The sequence below is a fragment of the Lutra lutra genome, chromosome 5 (assembly GCF_902655055.1).
Source record: "Lutra lutra chromosome 5, mLutLut1.2, whole genome shotgun sequence".
Taxonomy (NCBI): domain Eukaryota; kingdom Metazoa; phylum Chordata; class Mammalia; order Carnivora; family Mustelidae; genus Lutra; species Lutra lutra.
In genome coordinates this window covers 79,759,941-79,774,465 of record NC_062282.1, presented here as the reverse complement: position 1 = coordinate 79,774,465, position 14,525 = coordinate 79,759,941, and the positions used below count along the sequence as shown (strand labels likewise).

General features: G+C 41.2%; 1 protein-coding gene across 1 annotated transcript; it reads right to left on the bottom strand.

Annotated features, from left to right (window-relative positions):
- Positions 1 to 9,611: 9,611 nt before the first annotated feature.
- On the bottom strand, positions 9,612 to 14,525 carry PCDHB15 (protocadherin beta 15). Its single transcript, XM_047729555.1, is given in 2 exon segments — positions 9,612 to 11,995; positions 11,998 to 14,525. Coding segments are annotated over 2 exon segments (2,385 nt in total). The 5' UTR covers positions 14,318 to 14,525; the 3' UTR covers positions 9,612 to 11,930.

Sequence of the window (14,525 nt, the reverse complement as noted above, 5' to 3'; positions counted from 1 at the left end):
AAATTACCAAGTCTAATGAAACTATCCTTTTTTATAACTTTGCACATTTTTTTACTTACATCAACTACTTATTGACCAAAGCAACTGCTTTTACACTACATTAGCTACAAAAATGCTGCAGATCTCTCAACAGTAAAGATCAATACCTTATCCCAACAAGTACCAGAGTCAATATTGTAATGACCACATGTATTACATATGGGAATGGGAATTAATTAGAAACAGTAACAAAACTAATTTCAAATACATTTACATACTAAAAACACTTTATTTAAGTCTAAGGAGACTTCACAATGGAAATTATACAATACATATTAATGAACCATAATGAAAATAAGATATCAGAAGTTGTATGATATAGCTACAAGGACATCAGGAGCAACATTTATATTATAAAGGCTTATATTAGAAAATATAAAGTAGAAATTATGAGCTAGGAGTCACTTCAAAGATGAGACAGTGATAAAGCAATTCTGTAAAAAGATTTCTCCTCCGGTGTGAATTTCCTCAAGCATAATAAAAGATTAGATGCACCTGAAGGCTTTCCCACATTGATTACATTCATTGGCTTTCTCTCCAACTTGACTTTTCCCATCTTTGAAAGCATGAAGGTATAAGCTAAAGGATTTTCCATTCTTCACAGGTCTATACCACAGTATGAGTTCTCACTAGCTGACTAAGGAATGAGAAAGACACGAAAGATTTTCCACATTCTTTATATATTTTCTCTTCAGTGCATGTTCTCAAATAAGCACTGAAGTGTTAGGAAATATACTTTCCCACATTTCTTAAACTTGTATGCTTTCTTTCCAATGTGAATTTTCACAAGTTTTTGAAGGAATTACATACAAGTTCAGACTTTCCTACTCTCCAGATAGTAATATGACTTCTCGCTAGTATGAGTTCTCATGACCTAAGAGCTGAGAAGGCAGAAGTTACTGCATTCCATATATTCACAGTGTTTCTGTGAATATATGTGCATTATCACATATATAGTAAAACATGAAAAATGAAAGGATTTGTCACATTGTTTACCATTATAAGGCCAGTGCTTGTGGTTATTAAAGGTAGAGGGAAACCTATAGGCTTTCCCACATTTCTTATATGTATACAGATCCTTTTCTTATATGTTTTCTCACTTGTAGAGTAAGCTTTCAGGAATAAGTGAAGGTTTTCCTCTATTTCTTACGTTTGCAAGGCTTCACCTCAATGTGAATCTTACATGTATAGTAAGGGATATAAAAGAAATAAAGACCTTCTCATACACTTCAACAGCCAAAGGAGATATTTTCAATATGAGTTCTCACATGTGCCTAAAGGATGAGGGACAACTGAGGATTTTTCCACATTTTTCACAATCACAGTATTTCTCATCAGTGAGATTTTTTCTACATTTTTCTAAAAGATAAAAAAATGGAAGTGTTTTTTTTCCCACATTTTTCACATTACATGAAATAAGGCTTATCTCAACCATGAGTATCACATGTACAACAATAAATGGAGAACAAATAATGGTTTTCCCACATTTTGTATTTTATTTTCCAACGTGAATTTTCACGTGAGTCCTACAATACATAAAACAGCTGAAGGGCTCTCTACTGTCTCTTAGATTGATAGGGTTTGTGTCAGTGTGTGCTCCCATGTGTGTTTTAACAAATGAAAGATTACTATTTTCTCACATGTGCTGAATTCACAGCATTTCTCTTCAGTATGAGTTCTTTTATGCACATTTAAATTTGAAATCTGGCTGAAGTTTTTCTCACACTGATTGTTTTCATGATATTTCTCTCTAGTATGGAATATCTTCTACCCATTACATATTAAGATATTTTCCAAATATTTTCCAATTTGATTCTATTCATAGAGGTTCTTCACCATAGGAATTCTTAAATACCTCTCCTATGTCTTGTGCTGATCTTCTGTGTCATGACAGAAAAAGATGAGGATTACCTAACAGGAAGTTATTCCACATTGCTGGTGAAGTGACATAATATTAATTTAAGGTAGACTGTGTTAATAAAGGCTGTGTATGCTTATCCTTAGATGAAATACCCCCCAAAATGTTATGCATAAAAAGTCAATTTAGTATAAAAGTAGAGCACCAAAAAAAAAATATACACAATTAAGCAAAAACAAACAAAAGCCAAATCCAGGGGTGCCTGGGTGGCTCAGTGGGTTAAGGCTCTGCCTTTGGCTCAGGTCATGATCTCAGATTCCTGGAATCGAGCCCCGCATCAGGCTCTCTGCTCAGCAGGGAGACTGCTTCTCCCCCCACTCTCTCTGCCTGCCTCTCTGCCTACCTGTGATTTCTGTTTGTCAAATAAATAAAATCTTAAAAAAAAACAAATCCAGTGAATAAGAGACAAAGGAATGAAAATAGATGGTACCAAAAAATTATAATAGGGGCACCTGGCTGGCTCAGTTGGTGGAGCATATGACTCTTGATATAGGAGTTCTGAGTTTGAGCCCCTCTTTGGATGTAGAGATTACTTAAAAATAAAATATTTTTTAAATTGCCATAAAGACAATAATATAAATAATTATATTCAATATAAATGGAATAAACTCTCCAATTAAATGGCAGAAATGACAAAACTGGGTAAAAAACAAAATCCAACTCTTTAGTTTACATAAGATGTATCTAAAATATAAAGTCAGGATGAGAAAGTTAAAGGAGGAAAAAAGATATTAAATGAACCCTAAGCATAAGAAATATAGGGTGGTTTTATCATCAGACTAACAGTATTACTAGAGAATGTCTCTAGTAATATGCTTCATAATGCTTCATAATAATTATTGTCAATTCATCAAGAAGATAAAATAATCTTACCTATGTGTACATCACAGAGCTTCAAAATACATGAAGTTTAAAAAAGTGCTACACTGGGCGCCTGGGTGGCTCAGTGGGTTAAGCCTCTGCCTTTGGCTTGGGTCATGATCCCAGGGTCCTGGGATCAAGCCCCACATCAGGCTCTCTGCTCAGCAGGGAGCCTGCCTCCACCTCTCTCTCTGCCTGCCTCTCTGCCTACTTGTGATCTCTGTCTGTCAAATAAATAAATAAAATCTTGAAAAAAAAAGTGCTACACCTGAAGGGAGAGAAAGACGAATTCATGATCATAATTTAAGAACTTAACATTTTATCTCAGTAATTGATAGAACAAGTAGGAAAAAATGGTAAGAATAAATAAAACTTAAAATTATCAAGCAACTTGGGGCGCCTGGGTGGCTCAGTGGGTTAAAGCCTCTGCCTTCGGCTCAGGTCATGATCTCAGGGTCCTGGGATCAAGCCCCACATCGGGTTCTCTGCTCTGCGGGGAGCCTGCTTCCCTCTCTCTCTGCCTGCCTCTCTGCCTACTTGTGATCTCTCTCTGTCAAATAAATAAATAAAATCTTTGAAAAAAAATTATCAAGCAACTTGGTTTAATTGATATTTATAGAATACTATACATACATTTATTTCAAGTACACATGAGAAACTCATAAAGATCAAACATATGTTGGATAACAACAAAACTCAATAAATTTTAAAGGATTGAAATCATACCGAGTTATGTTCTTAGACCAAAACAGAGTTATTTTGAATGTGAAAATGTTATCTCTGGATATTTGGAAATGAAGCAACATACTTCTAGTTAACCAATAGATCAAATAAATCAACAGGGAAATATAAGTAAATTCAAACTCAATGGTAAAAAAAAACCCACCATTTATCAAAATTCATGAAATATAGCTTGAGTAATGCATAGAGAGAAATGTATAGCTTTAATTTATATATTTATATATTTTAATCTATACAAAAAAGTCTAGTGTCAGTGATCCAAACCTTCAGAGAAACAGAAAAAGAGAAAACTAAATCTAAAGTAGGTATAGATGGGTCACCTGGGTGGTTCAGTAGTGTGGCTCAGTAGGGTGAGTGACTGCCTTTGGCTCAGGTCATGATCCTGGAGTCTCAGGATCGAGGCCCGCATCGGGCTCCCTGCTCTGCAGTAAGTCTGCTTCTCCCTCTGACCCTCCCCCTCTCTCATGCTCTGTCTCTCTCATTCTCTCCCTCAAATGATAAATAAATAAAATCTTAAAAAAATAAAGTAGGTATAGAAAAAGAAATTAAAATATAAGAGTGGAAATCAATGAAACAGAAAACAGAAATAGGAAGACGACAAAGATTTTTTTTAGAGATTAATAAAATTGATACTGATAAAGCAATACTGATAAAGACAAAAGGAGAGAAAATATATTTTTACCAATTTTACCAATACCCAGAAAGAAAGAGGTACATCACTATTGATCCTAAATATATTAAGAAGATGAAAAAGGAGTATTATCAATAACTTCATGTCAATACATTTAACATCTTAGATAAAATGGACAAATTGTTGAAAAAACATGTTACCGACACAAGAAGAAACAGAAAACTAGAATTGTAGGATATCTACTTAAGCAATTTATTTTGCAATTCAAATTTTTCCACAAAGAAAATGTTAGCCACAGATGTCGTCTGTGGTAAATTCTATCAAATACATAAAGAGGAAATAATAAAAATCTTACACAAATTCTCTCATTAAAAAAAGGAAGAAATAATTGCCAAATCATGCTATGAGACCAGTATAATCCTGAAACTAAACCTGCTAAGGGTAGAACATGAAAAAAATGTATAGAACAATATCCCTCATGAACACAAATGCAAAACACTCAACAGCATTCTTAGTAAATTTAATCTACCTAATTAATATCACATTTTTCACACAGCTGCATGCCACCTGGAAGAAAAACTTAAACATTCTGCCTGGTTAATTATGGCCATAGAGGTGCTCTTCTCTTCCCACTCTGCAGGACTCCAGTTCATTGGATCTCATGGGATACCTTTGTATTTTTCTACTGTTGCTGCCACTATCCCATATTCAGAATGGAGGGAGACTTGATTCAGATTTTGGAGCTCAGATTCCAGTTGTGATGGCATCACTAGTACTGCAATGGCCACTTGAACTTGCAAGTTGGAAACAATCAATAGGACCAGGACTAGGGTAAGGTTAGTGTCTCCGAATCAAAATTAATGGATCTCCCCAAAACTTGGTATTAAAGATAGATACTGTTTAATGCAATCTTCTAAAAAAAATCAAACTTTATGAAAATAATACATTATGAATAAAATACCCAAATATTAGATAAAGAAAGGATCTAGGGGCACCTGGGTGGCTCAGTGGGTTAAGCCTCTGCCTTCCGCTCAGGTCATGATTTCAGGGTCCTGGCATCGAGCCCCACTGATCAAGCTCAGTAGGAACCTGCTTCCCCCCTCTCTCTCTGCCTGCCTCTCTGCCTACTTGTGATCTGTCAAATAAATAAATAAATAAAATCTTTAAAAAAATTTTTTTGACCCTGCTACTTCCCTGACTGAGAAGGAAGTCAGTTCTGGGTTACTTCATAAACATCATAGTCATTTTGTCAGCACACCACTCCTGTAGGTTTAAAGAGTAGCTTATCAGTTCACCTTCTCATTCTATTCTTCACAACTCAACTTTTGGGGTGCTACTAGCCAGGAATATTCCTTTCCAAGTTCAGTTTTTTTGTGTATGTTTGTATTAGCCAAATTGAAAAATGACTGAATAAAGATACAAAGTCAGCCACAGTAGATCAGAGTAGACATCTCAGGGTTGCAAGCTGGCTGCTTCAACTCAAGGCTTATTCTCCAATATCCAGGCTGGTTATGAAAAGGAAATGGCCAAAAAGACCCCAGGAACATGCCACCTCAGACTACCCCTTTGAAAAACATTTGCCTTAATTATACCCAAATTAAAAGCTTTTGCACAGCAAAGGAGACCATCATTAACAACCTACTAAAGGCAACCTACTAAATGGGAGAAGAGATTTGCAAATGACACAACCGATAAGGGGTTAATATTCAAAATACCTAAAGAACTTACACAACTCAGGGCACCTGGGTGGCTCAGTTGGTTAAGCTTCTGACTCTAGGTTTCAGCTCAGGTTGTGATCTCAGGATTGTGAGATGGAGCCCTGGGTCAGGCTCTTGCTCTCTTTCTCTCTATCTCTCAAAAAAAACCCATACAACTCAACACCAAAAACCAAATAATCCAATTTAAAAATGGGCAGAGATGGGGCGCCTGCATGGCTCAGTGGGTTAAAGCCTCTGCCTTCAGCTCAGGTCATGATCTCAGGGTCCTGGGATTGAGCCCCGCATCTGGCTTTCTGCTCAGCAGGGAGCCTGTTTCCTCCTCTCTCTCTGCCTGCCTCTCTGCCTGCTTGTAATCTCTGTCAAATAAATAAGTAAAATCTTTAAAAAAATGGGCAGAGGACTTCGACATCTTTTCAAAGAAGACATACAGATGTCCAATACACACATGAAAAGATGCTTGACATCACCAATCATCAGAGAAATGCAAACCAAAACCACAATGAGATATTACCTTATACCTCAGAATGGTTGGTATCAGAGAGACAAGAAATAGCTAGTGTTGGCAAGGATGTGGAGAAAAGGAATTTTCCTGTACTACTGGTAGAAATGTAACTTGGTGCAACCACTGTGGACAACAGTACAGTGTCTCCTCAAAAAATTAAAAATAGAAATACCACACAGGGGCACTTGGGTGGCTCAGTCAGTTAAGTGTCTGACTTCAGCTCAGGTCATGATGTCAGGGGCCTGGGTCAAGCCTTGCATGAGGCTCTGCACTCAATGGGGAGTCTGCATCTCCCTCTTCCTCTGCCCCTCCCCCAACACGGCACGCACACACACACACACACACACACACACACACTCTCTCTCTCTCTCTCTCTCAAATAAATAAAATCTTTAAAAAAGGGAATACTATACAATCCAGTAATTACACATTGGTTATTTACCCAAAGAAAACAAAAACACTATTTCAAAAAGATACATGCACCTCTATGTTTACTGCAGCATTATTTATAATAGACAAGGTTATGGAAGCAACCTAAGGGTCCACCAATAGCTGAATGGACAAAGAAGACAGGATACAAATATACAGTAGAATATTATTCAGCCATAAAAAAGAATGAGATACCACCATTTGCAACAACGTGGATGGACCTAAGGGTATTAAGCTAAGTGAAATAAGACAGACAGAGAAAAATACCATATGATTTCACTTACATGTAAAATCTAAAAAAAAACCCAACCCTGAATAAACAAACAAAAAAACCCCCAGAAACAAGAAGAGACCCACAAATACAAGGAACAAACTGGTGTTTGCCAGAGGGAAGGGATAGGGGGATGAGCAGAACGGATAAAGAAGAGTGGGGAGTGGGAGATACAGGCTTCCAGTTATGGAATGTGTCATTCAGGTGGATGAAAGGTGCAGCATAAGGAATATAGTGGAATATGGTTTTATAATAGCATTGTGTGGTGAGAGATGGTAATTACACCTGTGATCAGTAAAGCCTAATGCATAGAGTTGTTAAATCACTATGTTGTACACCTGAAACTAATTTAACATTGTGTATCAACTATACTTCAATTTAAAAAGGAAAAGAGAAAGGGTGCCCAGGAGGCTCAGTGGGTTAAAGCCTCTGCCTTCGGCTCAGGTCATGATCTCAGGGTCCTGGGATCAAGCCCCACATTGGGCTCTCTGCTCAGCAGGGAGCCTGCTTCCCCCCACCCCCACCCCCTCTCTCTGCCTACTTGTGATATCTGTCTGTCAAATAAATAAATAAAAATCTTTAAAAAAAATAAAAAGGAAAAAATAAGACGCTAAAAAAAAAAAAATTCCCTTACGCATGATGCCCCAATTTCACTTTTAAACCACTAGCAATAGCTGAGAACTAGGATATGGTTATGTGCAAGAGATTATGGGAATGTGAATATTTTTGTCTAGAGTAGGGGAAGGCAAAGAAAAATGGGCTCAGAAATGGCTTTTTAAGGGGTGCTTAGGTGGCTCAGTCACTAGGCGTCTGCCTTTGGCTTGGGTCAAGATCCCAGGATTCTGGGATGGAGGCCTGCATCAGGCTCCCTGCTCAAAAGGGAGTCTGCTTCTCTCTCTCCTGCCCACACTCCCACTGCTTGTGTTCTCTCTCTCTCTCTGTCAAATAAATAAAATCTTAAAAAAAAAAAGAAATTTTTTTTTTAGAAATCATTGTTGTAATAAATTACCACAAACTTTGTGGCTTAAAAATGCAAGTTTATTATCTTATAGCTCTAGAGGTCAGAAGTCTAAAATGTGTCTTACTGGGCTACATTTAAGGTAGGGCTGCATTCCCTTCTGGAGGCCCTAATGGGGAATTATTTTTGCCTCTCTAGCTTCTAGGAATGCCTGCATTCCTTTACTGGAGGCTCCCTTCCATCTTCAAAGTCAGTAAAGGCTGGTGGACTCTTCTGTAAAACATCACTCTGACACTGATTCTTCTGCTTCTACCACCTCTTACTAAGTAAGGACTCTTGTGATTACATTGGACCGACCTGCATAATCTAGGGTAATCTCTTTATTTTAAGGTCAGCAGATTGTCAACCTTTTTCCTATCCGCAACTCCAATTTTTCTTTGCCACATAACAAATGATACAGTTTCAGAGATTAGGACACTGATACTTTGTGGGGCCATTATTTTCCTTACTGAAGTCCACTTTCTGACCCCCAAAGATTTACATCCATCCCACGTAAAAATACATATATATTCAAGGTCCGAAGAGATCTCATCTCGTTAAAGTTATCAACTCGGTGCATAATTTCACTTAAATTTCACCAACTCAAAAACTCAAAATTTCATACATCATCTTAATTAGGTATGAGTGACACTCTAGGAACTACTCACCCTGGGCATAATTCCTCTCCATCTGTGGACCAGTGAAACTAAACAAATTATTGGCTCTCTAAACTGTATCAGGATAGGACAGGCATAGGATTACAGTTAATAGCCATTCCAGTTCAAAAACAGAAAGGAGAAAGTAGAAACAGTCATATGCCCCAAGAAACATCAAAATCCATCCTGAAGCCTCTAAAGCCTCTCAAGGCCTGGGTTTGGACCTTCACCCTCTGGGCTCCAGGCTCTCTCCTATCAACCATCCTTCCCTTTTCATGAAAGAGTAGTATATGTTTTCAGCTACTAGTTTTTCCAATAATTTCTTGCTTACAGAATTGTGCAGTACAATAGGCTTTTTTTTTTTTTATCATTCTGTCTCTTCCAATTCAAGCTGCTAATACTTCTGCTGGTATAACATTCTCAAGAACTTTTTGAGTCCCATGTGTATAACAGGGATTCTCTCCCCTAGACAATGAGCTGCTTCTCAGTTATTTCCTGGGTATTCTCATCTCTATTTCTGACTTCTGCTGGAATGGCTGGGCTTTTCATGAATCACAGTCCTAACCTCTTTCAAGAACTTGCTGTGTGACTGAATGCTCTTATCTTTTAATCCTTTCAAGGCACTAGCAAAAGATTGTCCTGTGACCCCTTGGCTTTTTTTTTAAAGATTTTATTTCTTTGACAGAGACATATCAGAAATAGGCAGAGAGGAAGGCAGAGAGAGGAGGAAGCAGGCTCCCTGCTGAGCAGAGAGCCCGATGTGGGACTCAATCCCAGGACCCTGAGATCATGACCTGAGCTGAAGGCAGAGGCTTTAATCCACTGAGCCACCCACGCGCCCCTGACCCCTTGGCTTTTTATCTAGAATATACTTTCCTAATTTGAGCCCCGTGTACAATCTGATTAGTCTTAGAATTTACCACATTACCAAGTTCTAGTCCCTTTTAAAAGCTTAACAGTTCTTCCCTCCATCCATCTCATTCTTCTCACATTATAAGCAACAAGAAGAAACTGGGCTGGACCTCATTTCTGTCTGATCCCTCACCATCAGTGATGTTAACATCCATATTTCTATCATCATTATCTTTACAATGATTTAGGTTTTTTTTTTTTTTTGAGAGAGAGAAAGGGTGGGAGGAAGGGTGGGGAGAGAGTGCCAGCACTGGAAAGTGAGGGGAGGAGGCAGAGGAAAAGAGAGAGACAGAATCTTAAGTAGGCTCCAAATTCAGCATGGAGCCAGATGTAGGGCTTGATCTCACGACCCTGAGGTCATGACCTGAGCCAAAAATCAAGAGTCAGACACTTAACCTACTTAACCAGGCACCCTGACTTAGGTATTCTATATGGCAACACATGTTTTCTCCATCATTCTCCTTCTGAGACTTTGATAGCAGAGTTGTTAAACTATCCAAAGCAATGTAGGCTTTTTCCATTATGCTTTTCAAACTTCTTCCAGCTTCTACCTACCTTCCAGTTCCAAAACAACTTCTATGATTTTAGTAATTTGTTACAGCAGTACTCCACTTCCATGTACCAAAATCTGTATCATTTGGGGGTTCAACCAGGAAAACAGAATCAGCAGGAGATATGTAATGAGAGATTTTTTGCAAGAAAGTGACTTACTCAATTGTGGGAGATGGCTAGGCAAGTCCAATATCTGTAGGACCCGCAATTAAAGGGCTGGCTGGAACATTGGGACACAAGCTGAAGCCCCTGCCCACAGGCACAATTTCCTCTGCATCTCAGGGAAGACTCAGATCTGCTCTGCTCTTAAGGGCTTTCAGCTGATCAATCAGGCCCACACGGAGCATCTGTGATATTCTCCTTATTTACAGGTTAACTAATTAACAACCTTAATTCCATCTGAACCTTAATTCCCCTTTACAATAAAGCTTAACATTTTATAAGTTCCAGGAATTAGGATGTAGAGGTCTTTATGGAGCTATTATTCTGCCTACCACACCATTCTATAGCATCTGCAAAATTAGGAGGCTTCCTGGAGCTAGAGGAGTCCTGACAACACAGTTGATTATTTCTTTAAATCATTCAACACCCCCACCAATGTATTATTTAGTAAGTTTTCCTGGGTTAACTAATATTAATCATGTAATGTATTTTCTTTCAAATCCCTTAACAACAAGTACAATGTCATCATCCAAAGGCAAGTAGATATTGGCATGTTGTGCCATCAAAAGCTCCTCTTGGCCCAGAATTTGGAAGTCACATGAGAATTACTCTGCAATCATAGCAGATAATTGCAAGCAATGCCCTACCTGGCACTAGAGCCATTAGAGTATACAGATACACCTTAAACACAACCTGAGCATCAGTAAATATGTCTAGGACTTTTATCAGGATCATAAGTTAAATGTTAGAACCCAAATGTTTTTTTCAACATGAATTTCTCAGAAAGAAGGCATGATAAAGATTTTCATGATGTGACATATGTATTTCATAGGGAAAATCTAATGCTTACAACTGTGACTTTTTGAAATAAGTAGCATGGAAACATACACATTGCTGTCTATTTGTAAAACAAAAATCCACCCAAAAAGAGCTTGGAAAAACTGGACATGGGTAAATACAAATTGATTCCACCCCAAACACATCAGGGGTTATGCAAAAGTCATAGCTGTTACTAATAAAACCTAAAAGCCTTCCAGTAATTTAAAAATGAAGTATGTAAACAAAGATTAAGACATTCCTCTTTTTTTTTTTAAAGTAGGCTCCATTCCCAGCATGGAGCCCAAGACAGGGTTTGAGCTCATGACCCTGAGATCAAGGCCTGAGGTGAGATCAAAAGTCAGATGCTTAACCAACTGAGCCATCCAGGCACCCCAGGAATTGGACGTTCTTAAGTACTGTCATATAGTTAGTAAAATACTTTGAAAATCAGAATTGTATATTCTGAGAGGTTAATTTTCATATTATCCTTTAGGAATGAGTATAAAAATTTTTAAACAGAGATATTAATTTCCTGATATAGAATGTCTACTAATAATACAATACCTGGAAAAATAATCACAGGATTGATCAGGCCAACAAAACAAAGAGTAAATTTACTATGGAAAAAAGAGGGTGAAAGTACAATTAAAATTACTACTGGATTAAAAAATGAAACAGAAAGGCGAAGGAGACAAAACTAACAGAAAGTGAACAGGAAAGTTTCAGATACCTAAGCTATTCCGGAAGGTTGGATTTGGCTCTGACTTACTCCTAAGGTCTTGGTTCAGAATTTGGGGAAGATAGGCTTCAAGAATTTGAACTCATTGGTCCCAGATCCTTCCGTCAGACACACCTCATACTGGTAGCTGTGAGACAGGGTCCCCGCGCCGCTGACGTCCACCAGGTGGCCCGGAAACGGGCCCTCGGGCACCAAGCAGCCGGCCCCCGACGCCGCCCGGCTCCTCCTGCACAGCCGCACCGCCACGAACACCAGCACCGAGAACAGGAAGAGCGACGACACGGACGCCAAGGCCACCACCAGGTAGACGGTGAGCGGGTCGGCGCGGGCCTCGGCCGCCGCCGCGTCCGGCAGCGGCAGGTAGGGCTGCGAGAAGCCGTCCACCAGCAGCACGTGCAGCGTGACGCTGGCCGACAGCGGCGGCTCGCCGTGGTCCCGGACCAGCACCAGCAGCCTGTGCTTGACGGCGTCGCGCTCGCTCAGCGGCCGCGCCGTGCGCACCTCGCCGTTGTGCGCCCACACGCCGAACAGCCCGGGCTCCGTGGCCTTGAGCAGCTGGTACGACAGCCAGGCGTTCTGGCCCGAGTCGCCGTCCACCGCCACCACCTTGGCCCCCAGGTAGCCCGCCTCGGCCGCCCGCGGCACCAGCTCGGTGCAGGGCGCCGAGCCGTTCTGCAGCGGGTACAGCACGAAGGGCGCGTTGTCGTTGGCGTCCGCCACCAGCACGCGCACCAGCGCCTGGCTGCTGAGCGCCGGCGAGCCGCGGTCGGCCGCGCCCACGCGGAACTCGAACGCCTGCAGCGCCTCGAAATCCAGCGACCTGAGCGCGAACAGCTGCCCGTTGTCCGCGTTGATGGACACCAGCGAGCCCAGCGGCAGCTGCGGGTCGTGAGGCGGCAGCAGCGAGTAGGTGACCTGGGCGTTGGCGCCCGAGTCTCTGTCGGTGGCGCTCACGCTGCCGATGTGCAGCGCGGGGCTGTTGTTCTCGCGGACGCGCAGGGTGTAGGTCGTCTGGCTGAAGGTCGGGGCGTTGTCGTTGACGTCGGACACCGTCACCGTTAGGTTGTGCTGAGTTTTCAGCCTGGGGGTCCCCAGGTCGGTGACGGTGACGGTGATGTTGTACTCGGCCTGGCTCTCCCTGTCTAGGGCCCCATTTGTTACCAGGGTATAGAAATTCTCTTCTGATGGTTTCAGAACGAAGGGGAGATCATCCTGGATAGAGCAAGTCATCCTTCCGTTGTCCCCTGTGTCTCGGTCTCGAATTCTAAACAGGGCCACCTCTGTCTCAGGAGAATTTTCAGGAATGGGGCTGGTGAGTGATGAAATAGTTATTTCTGGGGGGTTATCGTTAACATCCACCACCTCAATGGAGACAGAGCACCTTCCCGAAAGCCCCCCACCATCAGACGCCTCTATTTCCAGCTCATATGAAGATATTATCTCAAAATCCAATTTTTTAATTAGTCGAACTTCTCCTGAAAGGCTGTTTAGCTCAAAAGTTGTGCTTATCTCTTGGGAACTATAAAAATAGGAGTATGATATTTCCCCATTTGTTCCAGTGTCTAAATCTCTAGCAGAGACCTTGACAACTAGCATGCCTACAGGGCTGTTCTCTGGAACCTGCACCTGGTAGAGTATCTTTGCAAACTCAGGGGCATTGTCATTGACATCCAGTACCAAGATGCGAACCTGAGCAGTGCCAGACCGGGGTGGAGAGCCGCCATCCAGTGCTGTGAGGGTTAATCGGAGCTCAGCCTGCTCCTCATGATCCAGCTCTTTGTCTAGTACCAGTTCTGGGTATTTCCTACCATCCCCCCAGGTGCGGGTAGAAACATGGAAATGAGAGTTCGGACTGATACTATAACTTTGGATGTTGTTGTTGCCCACGTCCAAGTCCTGGGCTTTTTTCAGAGGAAACATGGTCCCCAGAGGGCTAGTCTCCAGGATTTTCAGAGTCATTTCTCTTTCAGGAAACTCTGGAGAATGATCATTTATGTCTCTCACCAGTAGCTCAGCTCGAAATACTCCCAGTGGTTTTTTCAGCAACACTTGGAAATGCATTACACAAGGATCTGCGGGGCCACACATCTCCTCCCGATCCAGTTTCTCGTTTAATATCAACTCCCCGGTCTGCAGATCAAGCTGCAAGCGGGGTTTGTTATCCTCGGAGACTACCTGGGCTCCCCGTGCTGCTAGCTCCCCCACTCCCAGCCCCAAGTCCTTGGCCAGATTGGCCACAAAGGAGCCACTCTCGGTTTCCTCCATCACGGAATAGCGACGAGATTCCCAGCCTGCCAAAGCTACTCCCAACACGAGAAAGAGAATCAGGACTTGCCTTTGTTTAGGAAAGCACTCCCCTCCGGCCTCCATCTTTACTTCCACAAACACCTGTCCAGAAACAGGGCCCAGCTCTACCTTAGGGACAGTGATGGATCTCTCAGTTGATAACCTGTCCGGAAATGTTGGTGAGTAGCATGACGTACTGGTCTGGAACTCTGCGTACAGGCTTTGTCTTCAGTTATAGATCGGAAGTCAGGTTTGTAGCTGTTTCTGTTCTTCTTCTTCTTCTTCTTTTTTT